General features: G+C 45.7%; 1 protein-coding gene across 2 annotated transcripts in view; it reads right to left on the bottom strand.

The window, feature by feature from the left end:
- The window catches only part of DDX31 (DEAD-box helicase 31), a 73752-nt gene that overhangs the window by 41608 nt on the left and 10981 nt on the right, over positions 1-21163 (bottom strand). For both annotated transcript variants that reach the window (XM_027556660.1, XM_027556661.1), the window contains exons 7-14: positions 17118-17162; positions 15758-15799; positions 14897-14961; positions 13251-13370; positions 13017-13123; positions 11406-11641; positions 10500-10676; positions 7850-7909 (exon numbers count right to left, since the gene is read on the bottom strand). In XM_027556660.1, coding sequence (XP_027412461.1) covers positions 7850-7909; positions 10500-10676; positions 11406-11641; positions 13017-13123; positions 13251-13370; positions 14897-14961; positions 15758-15799; positions 17118-17162 — 852 coding nt within the window. The remainder of the gene's footprint in view (positions 1-7849; positions 7910-10499; positions 10677-11405; positions 11642-13016; positions 13124-13250; positions 13371-14896; positions 14962-15757; positions 15800-17117; positions 17163-21163) is intronic.

Genomic DNA, 21163 nt, shown 5'->3' on the forward strand with positions numbered 1-21163 from the left:
TGGTTCACTGCTGTTGCATACAGTAAGAGAAGATGACACTTCGGAATGATTAATTTTTTTTGATTTGGGGTTAGCTCATGAGGGACCCACTTATCAAGCATTTTCACCTTTCTAATTCGCTTCAAATGCCTAATGACCATAGAATGGTCGACAGTGAGTTGTCCCACAATTTCTTGTGTAGTTTTAAGAGGATCATCTTTGAAGATCCTCTCAACTGGTCGTTTTCAACTTCTGATGGCCGGCCACTGTGCTCCTCATCTTCAAGGCTCTCGTTTCCTTTGCAGAATCTTGAACCATCACCGCACTATACATGAGTCAGCAGTTACTCGGCCAAATGCATTGTTGACTGCAACTTGTCTCTGCTGCTTTACGACCTATTTTGAACTTGAATTAAGAAAACTGCTTGAATTTGCTTTTTGTCTAACAACATCGCCCTAGTCTAAAATAAATATAAAATACGCAAGTAGTGTCATTAGCAGAAAAAACATAAAGTGAGAAATGCACATTAAAATGATGTATAACGTTACATTTACTTAAGAATGCATCCCAACATCAAAGAGCAAAGTTCAACAATGCATAACTGCAATTACTTTTGCACCAACCTTAATTGTTTTCCTTCCCTAACCCTGGACTAAAGCCTAGATCACTGTGTTCTATTTTTATTACAGCCATCTAGCCTTCCTTATTGTACTGTTCATGGGGTTCTCGCAGCAAGAATACTGAGGTGGTTTCCATTCCCTCCTCCAGTGGACCACATTTTGTAAGAACTCTCCACTATGACCTGTCCGTCTTGGGGCACCCTGCATGGCATGGTTCATAGCTTCACTGAGTTATGTAAGCCCCGTCGCCACAACAAGGCTGATCCGTGAGAAGAGGGCAGCAGAGGATGAGACAGTCAGATAGCACCACCGGCTCAATGGACCTGAACGTGAGCAAATTCCAAGAGATAGTGGAAGACAGGGAAGCCTGGCGTGCTGCAGTCCATGGGGTCACAAAGAGTTGTACATGACTTAGCGACTGAACGACAGCCTTCCTTAACCTAGAATGGTGTATCCCTGCCCTTAACATTTACTTTTTTTTTTATAACAGTTTTTGAGGAGTCCAGCTGTCTGGAGGCACATCCCAGAATCTGGAGTTTGTCTGACTCCTTGAGGCAAGATTCAGGTAGAGCGTTCTCGCAGAAGGACACCACCAGGGTGGGGTGTGCCACCCAGCACTTGACCTCAGGAGACACAGTCTGTCCTATGTGGGGAAGCTGGGCTCAGTCGCCGCAGCAGGTGGCGGCCACCCTCCCCCTCCCTCGAGGAGGGCCCTTTCTCCTTGTGATGAGTGAGGGAAACCCTGAGACTGTTTCCCAGAACCTTCTGCCCAGTGGTTTTTGCATTGGTCGAGGCCGCTTGCCTCTATCAGTTGATACCCTGATGGCTACCAGACGAGGGCTTCCTAAGCCTACGACCGCTTCCATTTCATGACTGGCACCCTTCTGTAAAGGACAGCTCTTCTGCCTCTCCCCTCACTTTTCAGTATCACTAAGGATTTACTTGAATATAAAGCAGCTTTTATTTTTTTTTGGCCACACCATATGGCATGTGGGATCTTAGTTCCCCGACTAGGGGCTGAACCTGCACCTCCTGCACTGGATGGGCAGTCTTAACCACTGGATCACCAAGGATATCCCTATAAAGTTTCTTAAAAGCCAACTCAATGCAAAGTTCTGCAAGAACCACATTAAAACATCACTCCCTGATCTTCCAGGGTCAGAGCAGGACCAGAGGAAGACACTCCCCGTCACCTGAGCAACCAGAACGATACTGGTGGGCAGGTCAGGGTGGCCTGCCTTCTTGCTGATTGAATCCCACCTGGATTGCAGTCCCCTCTGAAGTGTGGAAGAGGCTGCATTTGTGGGTGTTACGTAGACGTTTCATGTAGTAGAAGTGCGTCAACCACCCAGGAAGTGTTTCCTGACAGCTCCCAGATGCCCTGAAAGCTGAAGGCGGATGTTCCGGGGCCAATGCCTCTGAGAACACAACTTAGAGTGTTCTCGACACAAACCAGTCACTGTCTTTAGAGAAACTGTCAGGCTCTTAAATCTGCAAAGCTCTCGTGAAGAAATGATTTATTTCATTTAGGCACTCTGCAGTGGGAGAGGCATGGCGACAATGGCTGTCTGAGATTTAAAGACAGGCTTTGTAAAAAATTTAATACTCATCGGTTTAGTAAATCCAACTAAGAAACACAGATGGAACTCTCACATAGCATGTGACGTTCAGGAAAATCACTCCGAGCACAAACACACTGAATCAGTGAGTCGGGGGGCTCGGCAGCCACCGCCATCAGACCATTCACGGTTCTCCCACTCGGGCTGGGCGAGCCAGCCCAGGACACCAGGCTGAGGGGCTTCCACTTCCCATGACTCTGGGTGTTGGGGAGGGGTCACCTCACAGCCAGCCACTGCTTGGACTCAACCCTGCTGTTTCCTTCAGCAATTCTTGGCAGTCTTGGCCAGGGCTACACTGAGGGTCGGAGGGACGAACGGGGAGAACTGGACTCCAGGACCACCGAGGCAGCCATCCAATCTGGGCAAGTCAACTCTGCTCTCCAAGCCTCAGTTTACCCACCTATAAAATGGCTGCAATTGATTTATCTCCCCAAGTTGCTGTGATGATCCAGTGAGGCAGTGGACATGAAGTGTCTTGAGAATCATTGATCTGAGTGTTCTGGCTGGTGATGAAGTAGGAACGGGCATGCAGGCAAAGAGGTGGGGCTGTCAAAGCTTCTGGGTTCTCTTCCCAGCTCACAGCCTGTCACCCGATGTGGGTAGAGGACCGTGGAGGAGGGGGAGACGGCTCCATCCTCCCGGATGCTGTAGCAGGACCAGACCAGACCAGGAGACTCTGACCTGCACAAGACGTAGCCGAGACTCCAGTTCTGTGCCCGCCCTCAGAACTTAAGATCCAACCCACCTATATTCCTTTAACCTAATTCAGACGAAAGAATCACTAAAGTCAGTTCTGAAAGACACTCGCGGGTGAGGCTTTGAAGGCCGTGGGCTGACAATTGGCTGCCTCCACGAGACCAAGGGGTACAGATGGAAGGCAGCTTGCTCAGGTGCCAGCCTGTCAGTTGGATTAAAATGACTCATTTATTTACCCAAGAACCTCACAAAGTGCTTTTACTAACAGAGAGAGGGGGCCTGTGGCTCTCTGAGCAAGGGACGCAGCAAATTCGCCTCTGCTGCCTTCCCGGCCTGCCAGAAGTCATTACTGCCGTGTGTGGAAAGCCATCAGCGGGTTCCGGGCCCCCGTCGTCCAGGTGACAGATTGGGCTGCGTAATCAGAGGGGGAAGGAGAGCGCGCAGAAGCTGTCAGAGGCGCGAGAGCTTGGCTGGAGCCGCCAGAAATCTGGCAACATGAGTTAGCGTAACTGAGTCAACAGCCGACCGTCTCCAAATGATCTCGCCATGAATAGGGATGAAATACGAGCGGAAAAGATAAACTTCACCTAAGAGGCATAGGCCAGAGAAAACCCAGAAAGTCTCCATTTCTTGGGGACAGCGAAGGGACATTCTTGGGACATGTAGAAGCATCCTTTGTCTCCTGGCCACCTGGCACTGTGGAAATTTCCCAGGAGGAAAGGAAATTAAGAAGTCCAGAGACCTAATGGTGTGATTCAAGAAAAAAGAGGGAGAGAGAGCAGATGAAGGAGAGAAGCACGGGTGCTTTAGGTCTCTTCTGAAAAATAAGGCACGTGTGGACAACCACACACATTCCAAGAGAGGCTCAGCAGCGACGCGGGTGGAGCCGAAAGGGCCTATCCTTGCCGGGCGAGGGGAGGGGGGGCATGGAGAAGGCCACATAACTGGGTACCACCAGGGACAACCAGGGAGGGCCACCCATCAGCCCTAAAACCAGAAGTCACATACTGGGGTTTCTCTTTCCCAACTGCTCGATTTAACAGTGATGTTCAAAACCTCTGGCTTCGGGTAAATGCTTCACTATGAGCCAAAGGAATTAGCATGAAGGTAAGCCCATCTCCTCTGTCTGGTTCTTCTGATTTCTTAATTTCATTGAGGAAAGTGGACTCTGAACTTTCAAATGACTCCTTCCTGCTAGTACTTTGCTCCCTCCTTTCCTTGGCTTCTTTAGATCCAGTTTTCTAGAAAAAGCTAGAAAATTACACAGAATTACATTCCAAGTATGTAAGAACTCTTCTTTTTCAGATTGGTCTCTCCTGCCCAAGTATCCTTTCACCTCTGCCCAGACTCCACGCCACTGCGGTCACATGTGTACCGAGAACTCATGTTATATAGTCATGTATCAGGTCCCAAAAGACTTCATGAAATTAAGACAGTCCTTGCTTTAAAGATGTTTATAATTAAACACATAGACACACACACCCTTAACTTCCTTCACCACAGAAAAAATACAATGGAGGGGAATGGAGAGTAGGAAGGTACTTTCTAGAAGAAAAGGAAACAGCAGAATTGTGAGCTTTCGTGTGGTTACACCAGAATTCCCAACCTTTCACACAAGACATTCAGCCTTTTGGCCTTGTTAAAAGAATCTTGGGAAAAATCAAAATGGCAAGAGAGACGGTACAAAGGCGGAAAGTCTCCACGCAACAGTTAACAACATGGGTCTCCTTTATGTGAAGACGTGAGTCTCCATCTGCCTTGTCCTGTGGCCCCACTGCTCATTAGCACCCAGGAGGCTCCCCGAGCGGTCAGAGCCTGGTGAGCAAGACCGCTGCCGAAGACGCAGTGACAACGCTTCCCCAACCCAGGCACCACCTATCACAGCCAGCGAGTCTCAGACGCCCCAAGTTTCAGGCCACAGCGACCACACGTGGCAGAAGAAGGAGGAAGACTGAGCAGGAATGAAGAACTTCATATCATCGGGGACCCGGGCTGGCATCCTGGCTTAGAAATGGAGGGAAACGAGCCCCCACCCAGCTCTTTTCCAGTCATTTCTTCAAGCAGAATAAAGAAGAGACTGGTAGAGGCTCAGCATACTGAACACGACCTGGACCAGCAAATGAACACTGAGGGGCTTAGAGAAATCAGATGATCGCAAGAGGGTGCTTTTCACATGGCACTGGGGCCTGGTAGGGGGCAGAGGTGTGGGGTGCCGCGTGTTGCCAAGCCAACAGCGCCCATCATCTAGCTGACACCCCTGCCTGCAGGCAGCAGCCAGGCTGAATAAGCAAAGCCACCACGTGCTGTGACCCCACCAAGAGCTGCGCTTCAGAAAATGATCTCTGCTTCCACAGAGATGCTGGAAAGAGACAAAAACCAAAAACTGGACTTAAATACCTGGAGTTTTCTTTGAGACTTGGAGCTCACCCACATCTGTGAAATACACGGTTGTATTTGCTTACCTTGGGAGACTTGACAATTTCCCACCAGGGACATTTCCAGCATCTTAAGGGTCAAAGAAACCACTTTGTTCCAGTCCCAACCCAAACTCCAACACATGGGGTCTTGCTGCCTTCTGTTTTAACATAGGTGATCTCCAACGTTTACTCTTCAGATAACACCATGGATATGAAAAAATAAACTTATTCCCAATGAACACTTAAAAAAAAAAGTCACAAACAATCCTTTATAGGAATGTTTACGAGAATCCCATGGGTAAAACTGAATTTTCATTATTTTTTTATTGAGGTACAGTTGACTTACAATGTTGTATTAGTTTCTGGTGTAGAGCAAAGTAATTCAGTTTACGTGTGTGTGTGTGTGTGTGTGTGTGTGTGTATACACACATATATTCTTTTTTATATTATTTTCCATTATGGTTTATTACAGGAAACTGAATATAGTTCCCTATGCTATATAGTAAGAACTTGTTGTTCATCTATTTTACATATACAGTTTGTATCTGCTAATCCCAAACTCCTATTTTATCCCTCCCCCACTCCCTTTTGATAACCATAAGTCTGTTTTCTATTTCTGTGAGTCTGTTTTGTACATGCGTTCATTTGTATTGTATTTTAGACCCCACACGTAAGTGATATCATATCTGTCTCTCTCGGTCTGCCTATCTCACTTAGAATGATCGTCTCTAGGTCCACCCACGTTGCTGCAAACGGATGATTTCATTCTGTTATGGCTGAGTAGTATTCCCTAATGAACACGTATATTAATGTCAGCCTCAGTCTTTAGAAAAAGATATATATCAGGGATTCTCAACACTGATCCCCAAGTATCCACCCATTTAACCCACAAATACCAGTGCCTACTGCACACTGCTCTGTGCCAGACGCTGGGACAGGACTGCAAACAGCACACAGCCCCCGTCTTCACAAGCTTGTGGTTCGGTGGGAAGACACTGAGGCCAGTTGGGAGGAGCATCACTAAGAAACGCAGGGTGCCCTGGCAGTGCCTCATGGGGAAGCACGGGGGCTTCTGTTTCCAGAAAAAATGACAATGAAGCTGAGACCTAAGAAGGGGTGAGTCTAAGTCAGGGTGGGGTGTCTCAGGAGGAGGGAATTCATGTACTAGAGCCCTGAGGCCAGAAGGAGCCGAGAGAGGGGCCTGTTTGGCTGAAGGATGTGGAGTAAGAGGGAAGTGGGGACACAGGGGAAAGGAAGGGGTCAGGCTCCAGAAGTGTCAAGGGACATAGGATTCTTAACAAATTTCTGTGCCAAGTAGACTGTCTGGACCTATCTTCTCTTTACACCACATCAGGCATGTAAAGATGGTTTAGGATAAACACAAGCATCTGACTTGATGGGGGTCATAAATACAAGGGCTACTTGGCCAGACTCAGACCTCCTTTGGAGGCAAGTGTTCCAGCAGTCGCTGCTCTAAGATCTGAATCATCAGGGCCAGCGGAACCACTGCTGGGCACACACACATGCACGCACACACACACACGTGCGCACTTGAGAATCGTCAGCAGGTAACCAGGCAGGCCTGTCTTGTAGATCATATGTACATACACACAAGTAACAAAGTTGTACTCGCCCACAAACTCTCCATTTAGAAAGAAAACCATCTCTATTACCTTCAAAACTAAACAGAAAACGAGGGTTCCTTTAAAAGTAATTGCAGTAAGTGAGGCCTAGAGAGGCCTTCAAACAGCCAACTGTCTTTGTTTCTACCTCCCACTTGTTCACGGGGTTACTAAATCCACGGTGAGATTTCATTACTGTATAGATACGAATTTCTCAAACAACCGCTGCGGATTAAGTTACATCTTTCGAGATGGCACACATGGGGAAGGCATTTTAATCTTGGGAGCGAGCAGCACCTTTGGTGAAGTGAGTCCCTGGAGAAGCGGGGACGTTGAAAGTGTGTTTCCAAGCTTGAAAGAGCACAAGAGATGTGCAGGAAAAAGGTCAGAGCGGTGCTGGAGAGGCCAGCTAACCACAATTGTGAAGACTGAGGCCGAGTGAAATGGCTCTGAAAACTGCAGGGCAAATGGCAGGTTTAAACAAGAGCGCAGAGAATCTGTCCAAGCTCGTCTATTTTCCTTTAAGAAAAGGTGAGCAGAGGCAAGCAGAGTGATTTTGTTGTGAAAAGGCTTTCTCAGCTCTAATTACTCCCGATAGCTGTAATTTACAAGTTCTTGGTGGATAGAAATCACCAAGATTCACACATTTTCAGACCAACAGCTGCCACCATTAGTGAGCAAATCGCTGAGTCTTCTGGGCAGTGGCAGCCCGCTACCCATGGCAGTGGGGTGACAAACCAGGAGGGCAAGGAGACCAGCATGCCCAGTGGCCCCCAGGATCCCTGCTCCCGGTAGGGCCGCTGACTGCAAGGCAAACCGTCCAGAGACAAAAAACTGCAACCACCACCACCACCACCAATTTTCAACCTTCCCACGGAGCACAGAGCGATACATACCGTGCAAAAAAGAATGCCTGTTTTGGAATGCGTGAAATCTTGAAACACTGCTGTTCTTTCCTACAAAAACAAGAAAAAATAGGGTCTTTATAACTCAGCTCAACGCCAGCTAGGCAGTGGGCTTAGATTCTCACAAGTCTCCCGACTTCCTAATATTGTAACCACTTCGAGGCACAGAAAGGTTTTGCCAAGGAAAAGGAAGAAGGGGATTCTTCATATCATCCAACAAGACCCTGTTCCTACAGCACTAGGCTTCTTCCAGACAGAGGCAAATAATGGAGAGCAGTACGTTTCATTAAGATAATGCAGGGAGAGGGGCACACCCTCCAGAGATGGCCAACACTAAGAGTAGGGGTGCCAGAGACAAGTGCCTGCCCTTGGAGGTCCCAACTCAGAATTTATTCTAACACCTTTTCTACAGGTGGTCTGGAGAATGAACAGCAACCAACCTTTCCTATAGAGAGATGTTTTTTTTTTTTTTTTTTTTAAAGATTATAAAATTGTTAAGAACCATGTCTTAACTTGAGAAAAATATTTCAATTCAAAGGAAGAAAATGAAATCATCCCACCTCTCAAAACAAACCATACAACATCATGAGGCTCCCTCTGAGGGCTCCTACTGAGGGCTACCAGGTACCAGAGCTGGCCTGCGCTCTGTGTGTCTGAACGTACCCGATCTGCACAGGTACTGCCACCACCCCCCGTGCCAGTGGGAGAAACTGAGGCATAAGAGGTTAAGGAACTTGCCTCTTAATGTGCATCCGCTGTTAGTAAAGGGCTGAACTGGTTTCTGAACCCTGGGAGTTCATGGCTTCTCCGTGGAGTCAAAACCAAAAAAGTTCCTGAGAACCCATGAAACACCTTAAAGGCAGGACATGCTGTATGCAGACGTGGAGTAAGGAATACAACGACCAGACCCCTGAGGATTCAGCATGGCCATCAGGAGACAACTCCTTCAACAGCAGCCCCTCTCTGATGTTCGTAAAGTGTTGAGTTGGCCACTCAGGGAGACCACACTGAGATCACGTGGAACAGTGGGCAGGGTAACTAGCCAGGAAGACGTGATGGGCCCGGTTTTAGCTTAGTCCTCAGGACAAGACACTTCACTCGTGTTTAGAAAACAAAATGCAGAGACCCTCCCTTCAACCTCCTATCCATCTCACAGGGAGGATGTGATGGCTAAACACCTAACAAACAGGACAACACAAATAAAATACTAGGAATTATTAAATGATGAAAAAATTACTTTTTCTGAAAGAGAATAACAACAAGGATGGCCCCTGACATGTACTGAGCACTCGGTCTGCGCTAACTCAGTGAACCACCACAACTCCACAAGTCTGTTACCACTGTTCTCTCCACTTTAGAGGCCTGGGCACCGAGCACAGAGGGTTAGATGCTTCCCTGAGGTCACACAGCCAGTGGATGGCAGTCAGGCCCAGGACACGGGCAGCCTGCCCCAGCGCACACAGCTGTGAGATGCCCTGTCTGAAACACCCTCACTGCAGGGTCTTCTGCTGACCTCTGCAAGTCCCTAGACCCTCCTGAGCCCACATTCAGCTTCTTCTTTACCCTCACACCTCCTCTGCAGGATGGCTCTGGAGAAAAGAGACCTAGAGGACTAGTAAACTGAGTTAAAAAACAAACCATAAATGGCATTACATTATGAAATCAACAAACTCAACTGATTTGGGAAACCTGGAGGTAAAACTCAAAAGAGTTTACAAAACTCATTAAGGCTGGAATATTCAGGACATTTGGCATAGTCTTGTGTTAAGAAGCTGTGTCCTTGAGTGACCTTGAGTAACTTCATTTTTCTGAGCCTCCATTTCCTTAATTATTAAAACAAAAAAGCAATAACAAAAAGAGGGGCTAGACTTGACGGCCTTCTCTGGCTCTAAAAACGCTCTGACTTTTCTAAGGTGGTTCTAGTCAAACCGTCCTCTGCTTTCAGGCTCTCCATTTCCTCAGCTGCCTGGTAACCTCTCCTCTAGGACAAGCTGGCTCCCTCTTCAAGCCCTGCCTGTCCTCCCTGCCACAGTTCCAGCGAGCTCACCTCCTCCTACATCCTGCTCGACTCCCTGAATGGCTGGCTTGGTGACCAGCAGCGGAATGAGAGTGAACGCAGCTTAGTACCTAAGTACCCAAGATGAAGAGAATGTTTCACTCTCCTTCCTGCTCAAAAATACTCGCCACGCAGAGCCCCCGCAGCCCCTGGTGCCCCATGTCCTCTCCCAGCCCGAGTGCTCCGAGTGAAAGCTCTGCATCTTGTTGACAATGACAGCAGTCACGCTCAGCAGTACCATATGGGAGCCACGATTTAGCTCCATTAATGCTCTTAATTTGAAGACATCAAGCCCTAATTACACACTGGGTACTAAAAAGGCAAAAGCCTTCCCTGGTGCCAGCTACTTAGTGGTGCTCTGTTGCCTTAACAGCTGGCTGGGGCAGAGTCCAGCCAAGCCGGCCCGCGCGCTCTCTCAGGTGGAAGAGACCCGCTCCCAGACCAGAAGTGAATGGAAACGAGGGGCTCCTCACCCCGCCCAGGGACATGGCTGTGTCACGTTCTGTGGCTTCCAGTGGGTCGCACACTTTAGCCATGCTCTTCCCTGGCCCAGCAGGGTCCCGGTCCGGGGAGCCCAGGGCTCACCTCTTGCTCCAGGGCGCTGTGCAGCCGCAGGAATTTTAACGGCGTGGAGGTGGATGGCAAATGCTCTGGGGCCAGGGCCCCTGAGCCACTCAGCAGGGTCTGGAGGAAGAGGGTGTAGTGGAACTCCACCAGCTCGCAACTTGAGAAGAAGACGATCACCTTCTGGTCTCTCTCAAACTGCACGGACACAAAGTGGGGGAAACACCACCACGCGTTTTTAAGATCAGGTGACGCTAAAATGAATCTCTCTGTAAAACACGTGGGCAGGCTGGCCCTGAACTGGAAACAGAGGTGACAGATGGCTTTGAATTATTTTTAAAAACAACACTGGTCTGCAAAGAATGCAGGACAGGAAAATGACATAGCTGCCACCTCAAACAGGCCTCCTGCATCTGAGAAAAACAAATATGCTTCAGAGCAAAGCTGCATGTGAGCTCGGCCTCCCTCACTCACTCGGGGCTTGCCACGCACAGCCCTCCCATGGGGACCCTGAGATCGCAGGCAGTCTAGAAGCTGCACCCTCAAGCCCTTCCACCTCCTATTTTCTCATGTACCAGAGAAAGTTATCATGTGAACCCAGTAAATACACAAATAGGATGAGTCTCTAAACCCACGCACACAGACCCTCGTATCTGGCTCACATCCAGCATGCTTCAACCACGTGCCATCTCCAGTGTCAGTCTAGGACTGGCCTATGAGGCACATCTCAAGTTGAACACACTGACCCCTGAGTCCTTACTGCAATTCTAGAACCACTGACTGAGGAGATCTCTGCTAAGGCCTGCACTCGCCACCACAGTGACGCTGGGAAACTTCCATGTGCATCTCGGTTCGCTGCCCTCCATGCCTGACATAACAGCACTGTGGTCCTTTCAGGATCAGGTCAGGCCCAGCCCTCAGACCTACCTTGCACTTCTGCAGGATAAAGGCCGCCAGGCAGACGAGTCTCAGCTTGCTGGGCACCACCACCACGTGCTGCTGGAGACCGGCTGGGATGGCGAAGCCGTCCAGCTCATCAGTCGCCTGTGGAGGAGAAGCTTCGAGAAAGGCCTCGCTCTCCGGGCTCGACACGTCATGGCTTTCATCCAGGACAGAGATGCTGACAGGGTCATGTAAGCTGATGTCAGCTAGCCGTGCTACACCTTTGAGAAAGCGAGAAAGACAGAACAGCTGACAGGCATGTGCTGTACAACCGTCACATCTGCACACCCCCACCACCACACATCCAGGCTTACTAAGAAATCCCTGACGCGTACCCCCAAATGCTAACACTGATCTGCCCCACTGTCAGGCTCCCAGGGATCCACCAATTTCTTCCTAGGGCCTAAAAACCCATATACACCACCAATGTTTCTAAACTCTGACCTGTGGAAGACCACTGCAACAGATGTCTGCCCATCACTTCCCACAAAGGCTTCGGTGGTCAAACAAATTATGGAAATACTGATAGAAAGGTTTCCTGGGATTCTTTCGTAGGGCTTCCCATGTTTACAGGCCTTGTCAGAACCTTTACTTGTGTGACTGTGCCAATGAATCTCCTAGAGGGGGTGGGAGTGTGTGGCATTTCCCCCACTCTGAGCACAGAATCCCTTTTTCATGGATTCTCTCTTATGGTCACTGTTAGTTAGAACACACCCTGAGAACTGCTGGTGGGGCAGGTGGATGGCGTCTGGTACACATGCACTGGCTGGTATACCAAGTGAAACAGGAACACAAGCGCTGAAGCACCCTGCAGCGCTCTGTGTGCAGGGAATCCTGGTGGAGCCTCAGTGCTCCCACCTACGACAGAGAGCTAAGAAGCCCCATCTCACGAGGATGGAAAGACAGAAACGAGTTCACGGAATGTATTTTTCAGGTTTAATTAAAAAAGAGCCTTAAAAGTCCCAGCTGGGCTTCCCTGGTGGCTCAGTGGTAATGAAACCGCCTGCCAACGCAGGAGATGTGGGTTCAGTCCCTGGGTTGGGAAGATCTCCTGGAGAAGGAAATGTCAACGCACTCCAGTATCCTTGCCTGGAAAGTCCCAAGGACAGAGGAGCCTGATGGTCGCAAGAGTCAGACACGACTGAGCAACTAAAGAGCAGCATGGTGTCTTCAGGAGAAAGGCAGATGATGATGCTTAGAAACGTGCTGGCAGAGAGGCCACCTCCTTCAGGACAGGAGCCCCGCCCTGAGCAGGCAGCACCCACCATCACAACCTCTAGAGACCACCAGCCTCCTCCTACATCCACACCGACGTGAGTGCCGGTAGCTTCTCCCTCCCGCAAGGGTGCTGGACCTGGGACCTGCCCTTTCTCCTTCTTCTCAGACGCCAGGGACGAGAGAGTCAGGATGGTGGGGAGAGGAGGCGGGGCATGCAGGACATGCGGTTTGGAGAGCAGTCCTCTCAGGACGCCTTCCTCCTTGCCTCCCCGGCTCCCACCTTGAGGCCGAGAACCAAGGCAGGCAGACAGCTGAGGGGCAGCTCACGTCTAGCCCCTCCTCTTCACTGAGAACAGAGAGAGTTTCTTTTCAACTCACCTTCCGTGAGCGTCGCCGACAGCAAGACGTTCTGTCGTTCCTGGCACTCGGCATTCACAGCGTTGAGGATCACCGTGAGGTCCTTTTCAAAACCCAAATCCAAGATTCTGTGGTTTCAAGGAAGGAGTTTTAATCTCCATGAATACATGGAATGCTACAGGACTCCAGAAGTTTCAGTGAAGATCCAGAAACAGCCCTTTCCCTTCACCTCTCATGCTTCCCAGAAGGGCTCACCTGTCTGCTTCATCCAGAATCAGCCAACGGATCTGACGGAAATGGATGTTCTTGGTGGATTTTATATGATCCACAAGGCGCCCAGGAGTGGAGATAAGGATATTTATTCCTTTTCGGAGCCTGTTTAAAAGCATACATCACAACAGAAAGTAAATCTGACGGAGCCGCATCAATTGAAGACACAACGAAAGGGTTAAGGAAGACAGATTCATGGCCAGAGCCAAGGTGCCACAGTCTGAGTCATGATAAACATAACAACAGGTAGATACAAAGATATATTTAAGTTCTTGTTTTTCTTTGTAGTTTCTCTATCTTGCAGAAAATAACTGTAAGTGCTGAAATTCTATTTAAATCGTAAAACCTTAAGTCTCAAACAAATCTTTAATATATAACCCAATGCCCTTTATCTGATCCACAGATGCTTTCTAGAATATTCCAGATCATCACCTCGCTTATGCCAGGGACTCCCTTACGTGAATGAGTCATCCCATGTCAATGTGCTCTAATGGCGGGAAGGTTTCTTACATTGAATTCTTGTTGTAACTTCCAGGCAATGTGCCCCTCCTTGCCCCATAGACTAGGTAGAACAAATTTAACTTCTTACTCCCCAGACATCCTTTATCCCATTAGCCCACAGTAATAAAAGTGTATAGTTTTCAGCTGAGTACATTTTCCAGCTGCCCTTGTCATTAAGTGGACACATGCCTATGTTCTAGCAATAAGATACGTGGAAAAAAGAAACATGCAAATCCTATCAGTACCTTTAGAAGAAGGAGATATGGCAGGAGGCTAGATATAATGGCTGGAGCTCCAACAACTATCTAACACTATGAGGAAAGCTTGAAAACAAAAGCCTCACTTAATGGCACAAAAAACCAGGATGAACCGGGGTCCTCACGCTGGTGCATGCACCATGCCAGCCAGCTTCTTAAATGTGAAAGAGAGATTCCTCTTATCATCTTAACCTCCATATCATCTGTGGCACTGTGGCTGTTGTTTACAGTGGGGTGGAATCTCATCCTAGCCAGTATTTGAAGGTTTCACGTTTAGTACCTGCTCCTTGGTTACACATTACACACAGGGTTGGACTTAACCACTAAGCATGAGGCTACAATAAAGTAAAAACATCTTCAATTGAATGTAGACAATTTGGGATGTACTTCTTGCAACTATTTTCTATTGACACGCATGACCTATTCTAACACAGAATTACAAATAAATGTATCTGGGTATAAAAAGCAAGATGTAAAGCATCATGTAGGTTTAGAATCTTGTTTCTGTAAAATCAAACAACAAATTCCCAAACTCCCAATGTCACAAATGGGAATCTAAGAGGATGTATCCTTACCAAGGGGGACCATGGATATTGGGGGATGGGAGGAGTTGAGGGTGTGAGTTAAGAAGGTAAGGAGCTGTCACTGATCACATCAAAAGGGAACCACTGGTATGCTCATCAATATTTAAAACAAATAGCACTGTTTAGAACAACCCCTCAAGGGGACTCGAGCTGTCCGTACATCCTGGGACTAGGAACCACCGTCTGGGACAAGGCTCTCCCTCCCCAGGATGAGAAGGGCCAAAGTCTTACAGAAGAGGAAGACAGAGCAGATTGAAAAAGGAATTAACAACAAACAAAACTCTCCTACCTGGCCTTTTCTGATTTTCTCTTCTCTCCTCCCATTAACACTCCAGGCACAATCCAGGTAAATGGCTACAGAAAGACATCAGACCAAAATCAATGTGAAGCCCTGTTTACAGAAAACAGAGCCTAACTGCAAATTCCTGTTCCTTTAGGAAGTTGGGAGGGAGAGCTTCTCAGTGCAGGAGGCAATACTACACAGACACAGTTCCAAGGCATTGCCAGGCCCGTGGTTATCAGCACTAACTTAAATTACAATTATTCAACTAGCTTCCAACGCTGCAAGAGAGGAATATGAGCTTTTTAAATGATTCAAGGAGCTTCTCTGCCTTTCCCTATAGAGCCTGAACTGAAAACACGTTTCAGTGAGTCTATTGCCTTTATTTTTTCCTTTTTGGTTAAGATCAAACCCAAATACAATGCTTCCTCATTGCCACCCATGATGAAAGAAAAGGAGAGATCAATTCTCATTATAATTTGGTGGGCTGGCAGGCTTTGACTCGGAAGCTTTCTCTCTCTCCATTCTGAAACAACCCCTGCTTGCAGCCCGTTAAGTTGCTTTCACTGGATCACCTTAAGGTTGTACCTGTGAAGCTCTGTAGGTAGCTTGCTAGTGACTATGATGAATAGATTATAGGAATGGAAGTACCAGGAAACACTAGTAAACTCACTAAGCCAGAAATCAGTGATTCATAGGTTTAGATCAATAAAAACCTACAAACTGTACCTGGGGAGAGCAGAGACAACCAGAAAATGGAGGGACACTGGAGTGATTCCTAGCTCTTTGAAAATAAAGAAAAGACTGTGGGATCTCTTTCCTCAAAAAGTCGGGAAAAAAAGACAAAGCTGAACTTGTGGCTTGCCTTACCTTAAGCAGTTTCTGGACAGTATCAAAGCTTTGCAGAGCCAGCTGTAAACATGAAAAAGTGAGAAAAGATGAGCAAGGTCCCGCCCTTCCTTTTCATTTATTTTTAAAAATTTAGACAGTGTGAAGTGATAAGGATGCAACCTAGGACCTCAAGCTAGGATTAAAAAAAGTCCTCTACATAGAATCTCCTTGGGAAACACATCTCGTTCTTAGGCTGATGCTGAAACCTGTCAGTTTGGAGAATCTATTTCTTGGACACACACAAACACAGTGTTCTGTGCTCCCTCTGCTGGCTCAAATTCCCAGAGTACCGTGCAGAGAGGTGCAGTCTATGGTGCACAAAGATGGAAGAAAATGAAGCAGAGTCGACCTGAATCTGGCTGCCTCTGGAAAGAGAGAATGTAGTATGTGTGAAGGGGTATGGTGACGCAGCAGGCTAGCCTTGGGGTTGCTGCTGTAGAGGTGACATGACTATTTCCTAAGGCTATGTCGGGGCAGAGCAGCAGCTAAGGACAGAGATGATCATTTCCCAAGTTTATTAAGGGGGGCAGAAACAACACAGAAACCAACAAGCCCAGTGGAAACAGAGAAAGAGAAAATAAATGTAGGTTATAGCCTTTAACAACCATCAACAAAGCCTCTACGTAATCCCTTTATCCAAGGAAGATACACAGTTTCCATGTGTTTAGTATTCATGAAGCATCCCAGGGAAGCGGCGAGGTTGCTGCTGTAAAAATTTAAATAGCTCTATGCCTGCTCCTTCACTGGATGGAGCTGAGACAGGGCACTGCAGGATGTTCAAAAGGCTGGGCTGAAACCTCCATCGCCGAGATCTGTTCTCTGCAAGGAAGTGATTGGCATTTGATACAGAAAACACACATCCTGATCTGCAATTTTCTCCACAGGCAAATAAAATAAATCAGATAGAAGAGATTTCTACCAAGAAAGAAGAAAAATATCAAAAAGCTTAACTTTCAGAAACAAGCACAAAATTAAAAAAAAAAAAAAAAAAAAGGGTTCATTTTTAGGGTCAACTGCTTTTAATTTTTAATTAAGTTGTAAAAGAAAAAAAATGTACAAAAATGCAATTATTTTAATTCCTTTTAAAAGAAATCTATAATGTCATTAGTTTTTAGATAACAGAGAAACACTTCTCCAAAACCAAAAACTTCTGGTTTCTAAGACTACTCGAATTTTTCTTCTTGTCAGAAATCAGAGGATGGTTCCTTGGCAAAGGAAAAGAGTGTGGTGATTGGTGCAGTAGGGAGAAAAATAGTCAAAACACCTGAATTTTATTCAACGATATTGCTGAAAGAACCTGCTTATTATTAGTACACACCCCGAAAGTGGGACTGCTTACCTCTCTTGTTGGCACCAGTATCAGAGCGTAGGGGCCATCACCACGCTATTGAACAGAAGAAAAGAAATGCCATGAGTTGAATGAACACAGGTCACAGGAATTTGGACAGATATTAAGGGTAGCCACTTGTAAACATGAGAGGCAGTCTTATTAAAGAAAGGGGTAAGATGGCCCACTGTGCTTGTGTGCTCACTCAGTCGTGTCCGACTCTTTGCGACCCCATGGACTGTAGCCCGCCAGGCTCCTCTGTCCATGGAATTCTCCAGGCGAGAATACTGGAGTGGGTTGCCATTTCCTTCTCCAGGGGATCGTCCCAACCCAGGGGTCGAACCCAGGTCTCCCTGGGATTCTATATCGTCTGAGCCTCCAGGGAAGCCCATTATCATGGAACAATGATCTAGAAGTTCTGACCCATGCAATCAGACAAAGAAATATGCATGAAAATGGAAAGTAAGAGGTAAAGTGGTCATTATTAGCAGATGATATTTTATCATAAAGAAAAAAAAGCTTAAGAAATCCCTTGAAAATCTATTACAGAAAGACAATTCAGTCAACTAGCTGAATGTAAAATTAATATATAAAAATCAATAACCTTCCAATTCAGAAAGTTAGATGGAACCATGTTTAGGAATAGCAAAAAAAAAAAAAAAAAAAAAAAACCCAACATAAAAAACTACACTGCACAAAAACACAATAAAAATTTTTAAATACCTCTGAGGAACATAAAATAAAATTTAAATAAATGATTCTTGGATAAGAAGACCCAATATTATTAATAAGCTAATCTCCCTAAATCAATCCATAAATGTAATTCTAATAAAAATGTCATGAACATGCATATTTATGCATATATAAAATGTCACAAATATACATATACATGCATATAAAAATAATATACATAACCAGATAAGCCGATTTCAAAGTTCACATGGAAAAACAAATGTGCAGGAATAATCAAGACATTTCTGAACATCGTGTGTGTTAAAACAACTTAAATCCGTAGTAGCTTTTTCAAAACTGATGCTAGCACTTAAGAGATTATAATAGCAAATACAGTCCAGAATTAAATCAAATACATATAAAAAGTCAGGAAATATACAGTAAGGGGCAATTTATATCAGCAATGAAAAGACGGACAATTTAAATGCCCTTTTAAAACTAAGCTAGAAAAATACAGTTGGAGTTAAGTTGGCCTTTTTACAGATGACATAAAACTCAGAAACTATAAAACATGAAGAATTTTATTACACAAAAAATTTAAAATTTCACGATGAAAAAGTAATACCTAAACAAAATTGAATCAAATAACATGGGGAAAAATATGCCATACATAAGAGAAAAGACCATTTCTTAGTTTATAAAGGTTTGTAATTCAATTAAAAATAAAAATAAAAAAACCATCAACTCAAACAGAAAAATGGAGAAGGGCATAACAGTTAATTTATGGAAATAATAATTCAATATATGACTTTTAAACATGTGAAAAGATGCTCAACTTTACTCCCAAGAGAAATTCAAATTAAAACTAGGACACAATATTTTTCCCGTCAGATGAGCAAAAATAAAACAGCCGACAGTGTTGATACAGGCACAGGGACACAGAAACTCCTGTACACCGTTGGTGGGAATGAAAATCGGTGAAACTCCTTTTAAGATCAATTTTGGCATTATCTACCAAATAAAAATACAAATTCCATTTATAAGAACTTCTCAAAAAGATTCATAAGTGTGTGTAAAGAAGTTGTTTAATTGCTTTGTAGAAAAATGTTGAATACAACATAAATTCCATCAATGAGGCAATGACTCAATAATTTCTGGTACAAACATCCAGTGGAATACTAGGGGGCCATAAAAAAAAACAAAGCAGGTCAACACAGCAATGATAAGAAAGCATCCCCAAACATATTAAGTGAAGACGAGCAAGGCACAGTGCATAGCAAGCAACCATTTCTGTATCAAACAAAAACTTCAGCCAAAGTGGGGGGAACTATGCATACTCAGACTTACTTTACACCCAAAGAATATCCCTGGGAGGATAAACAAGATGCTGGTGATAAGGACCACACTATCCTAAGAGCCGTGCTATTTGGGCCAAGGGGCAGTAGAACGACTCACTGATCACTGTATGTTCTTTGGTACTCTTCAAGAAATTTTTTTAACATATACATTATATCCATAAATAACTGTAACAATGATAGAAGAAAACAAAGTAATCTGAAAAGGGTCCAGTGGTGCCCTGCATCTCCAAAGTGCTGGGACACACAGGGGAGGAACCAAAACTCTGTTAGGGAACTTCCCTGGTGGTCCAGTGGCTAGGACCTCACCTTCCAATGCAGAGGGTGTGGGTTCCATCCCTGGTCAGGGAACTAAGACCCCACATGCCTCGCGGCCGAAGAATCAAAAGAGAAAACAGAAGCAATATTGTAACAAATTCAATAAAAGCTTTAAAAAAATGGTCCACATCAAAAAAAAAAAAAATCTTGGGGAAAAAGAAAGCCACATTCGTGTAGAAGCTAAGCACAGATTTAGTGGCAAATTAAATTTCAAGGATGGTTTTCATGTTTTGCATAGGAAATATTTACCCACAAGGAGAAAAAGATTTGGAATTCAAACCAGAGGTGTCTGTACTCAACGTCTTTGCGAGACGGTGCTGAAGCCCGGGCGGGGATGGTAAACATGTTAGTACAAGGGCATCAACAGCGCAGCGTTAGAGATTCTGACATTTCAAAAGGTGTTACTACACAGAGAAGAAGGAAGAACAATCAGTTCCTCGCAAGGCAGGAGTGAGTGAGGAAGGATGGATGAGATGTTTAAAAAAAAAAAGAGAGCCCAAGGAGCTGAAAGTGTGGAAACACAGAAAATTGGTCCGTTCTCATCCCATCACTACAGTAATTGAAGCCTCTGCCGGGTGCCTTGAATTCGCTGCTCCCTCCAGACGGGTTTTTAACAGGCCAGATCCGTTTACTTTGAACCACAAGGGCCTATACTGAATGTTACTTGAAATAAATTTGGGCTTGGAAAACCGTTTCTACAGAATACTTCCATCTTTAATAAAACGAGCTGTTATTGATATTAAAAAAATACTTGAGTAAATAAAAGCAATGACATACACGGCTGGTTAATGCTCTGAATATAAGCAATTCAGAACACTGCCCTTCATACAAGTCCACGTTGCTGACGACGAGGACACTGAGCGGGCAGGTACTGTTGCCAGGATCGGGGAAGCAGGGCTCTACTATCCAGGTGCAACGCCTTCCTTAATCCTGGCAACCCCAGGACACAGGCTCCCCATGATTCCCCCCTGGAGCATACAGGGATGGAATGATGCACTCAACATCTCACTCAGAGCCAGGTTTTGAGCAGAGCCCCACCATGCTGTCCACTCTAGGAACACAACTGCATCTCTGCTGTCCTTAGTTCACGGGTCCAGGAAATGAGTCAGCTGCACTGGAACTGTGGGACCCACGCCAACTCAGATATACGCCCAAACCCTGCAACTTTCCAAGAAGGAAAAAACCCTCCACTGGCTACAGACGTTCTCCTGGAGTATCTAAAGAGCTGAGACTTTACCACACTGACCTAATAATTCATACTTCTCCTCTAATCTGTACCGGGTACAATGTGAAAGCCCCTTGTATGAACCCCAGCACTCCAAAGTACCCAGTGGAAGAAAACACCAGTCATCCACAGGAAACAGAATCCCACTCATCCACCTCAGAGAAAACCAGTATTAGTTTGAAAAGTGTCTTTCTCACCTCTGAGTGTGCATGCACATATATATATGCATATACACGACCATCAGTCATGAAACTGGACTATCATTATACACACTGCTTTGTAACCTCCCTTTGTTAACACGGCAAGAGTGTCTATTGAGTTCACAAAGAGGAACTGAAGAAAATATCGGTTTCAATAACTACATAAGGTTCTGTCACTTGAATGATAGTGTAGGATTTGTTTTATTGACTTAAAATCATCTAAATAAAGTTTAAATTTGAACATGTTCATTCTGAAATAATTTCGGGCTTACACAAAACTACACAAAT

This window comes from Bos indicus x Bos taurus, chromosome 11, assembly GCF_003369695.1.
Source record: "Bos indicus x Bos taurus breed Angus x Brahman F1 hybrid chromosome 11, Bos_hybrid_MaternalHap_v2.0, whole genome shotgun sequence".
Classification (NCBI taxonomy): Eukaryota; Metazoa; Chordata; class Mammalia; order Artiodactyla; family Bovidae; genus Bos; species Bos indicus x Bos taurus.